This window comes from Macrobrachium rosenbergii, chromosome 53, assembly GCF_040412425.1.
Source record: "Macrobrachium rosenbergii isolate ZJJX-2024 chromosome 53, ASM4041242v1, whole genome shotgun sequence".
Taxonomy (NCBI): Eukaryota; Metazoa; Arthropoda; class Malacostraca; order Decapoda; family Palaemonidae; genus Macrobrachium; species Macrobrachium rosenbergii.
The window spans coordinates 37353144-37354451 of record NC_089793.1 but is presented as its reverse complement, the minus strand read 5'-3'; the positions used below and the strand labels follow the sequence as shown (position 1 = coordinate 37354451).

The window sequence follows — 1308 nt, the reverse complement described above, 5'->3', positions numbered from 1 at the left end:
ATAGAATTCCTTTTATGGACCTCACAAGAGTTTGTGTTAAAAGGTACTCTCATATTTCTGATCTGCCAATCACTCATGCAGGTAGGGAGCCATTTGCTGTAAAAAGCTTGTTTGGTTGAAGTCTTAATGGACCTGCTTCTGTTCAACAGTCAACTAATAAAAGGTTTATCGTCCACTCCATAAGTGCCAAGACGCTGGAGGACAAGGTTAATGACTTGTGGGAACTTGCATATGAATGCATTAACGATCAGTCCTGGTCCAGGAATGATATAGGTGTCACTGACTTGTGGGATCGTACCTGCAAGAAAACAGGTCATTACGAGATTCCTATTCCTTGGATGCCTGATGTTGTTATGCTGAACAACTTCCCAGTTGCATTGTCAAGATTAAAGTCATTCGTGTAATCTAAAAATGAGAGGTTTGATGCAGTCATATAATGCTGAAATACACGAACTGATCGACAAATCTTATGCTGTGCCTGTGTTTTTGGAACAGATTCAAAAGTCGGATAACGTCGTATGGTACCTATCGCAATATGCAATTATCTCGCAGAAGAAACTTGGGAAAGTGTGTATTGCATTCAATCGTGCTGCCAGGTACTTGGGAGAAAGTCTCAATGATAAGTGTTTCAAGGGTCCAGACATCAATAACGAACTATTGCCAGTGATGCTCAGATTCAGACAGTATCCATATGCTGTAACTTCTGATATTGTGGCCAGGTATTATCAGTTTCCAATACCCAAATATGATCAAAATGCTCTGAGTTTCTTGTGGTTCCAAGAAGATGGAGAAGTAGACCACTTTAAGATGACCAGACATGTATTTGGTGGTGTGTGGTGTGTAATAGCTAATACCAGTTTGTACCCATTAGTAGTTGATACCATTAGAAATTCATTTCATGTTGATGACTGCCTGAGTTCCTTAGCTTCCATAGAAGATGCTGTAATGACACTTGAAGGTGTTAAAGCCGATTCAGTCTCACTAAATGTGTTACTAATGATCCTGAAATCCGGGATGAGATAGCCCCATGTGACGAATTGTGTGAACGTGAGTAGTTAGTAGGACTAGGTCAGCAAAGTAAAGCTCTAGGTATCAAATGAGATGTCAGAAGATTTCTTTCTACTTGAATTATTTGTCAAAACTGATATTCCTGTTCCTCGTCGTTCCATACTCAGCACAGTTTCTTCCGTATGATCCTCTAGGTCTGATAAGTCCATTTACCTTTTCTGGAAAAATTCTAGCATGGGATGATGCTGTTCCTCGTGGCATAGAAATGCACTGGAGATCATGGATAATGGACCTTGGCAA

General features: G+C 40.2%; 1 protein-coding gene across 1 annotated transcript; it reads left to right on the top strand.

Annotated features, from left to right (window-relative positions):
- The first annotated feature begins 411 nt into the window (after positions 1-411).
- LOC136834112 (uncharacterized) lies at positions 412-1023 on the top strand. The gene has a single exon (XM_067096370.1). The coding sequence runs from the start codon at positions 412-414 to the stop codon at positions 1021-1023; it is 612 nt and encodes a 203-aa protein (XP_066952471.1).
- The last annotated feature ends 285 nt before the right edge of the window (positions 1024-1308 follow it).

Bases quoted from the DNA above. Each gene is read 5' to 3' on its own strand.
- LOC136834112 (XM_067096370.1), top strand. From the start codon at position 412: ATGAGAGGTTTGATGCAGTCATATAATGCTGAAATACACGAACTGATC.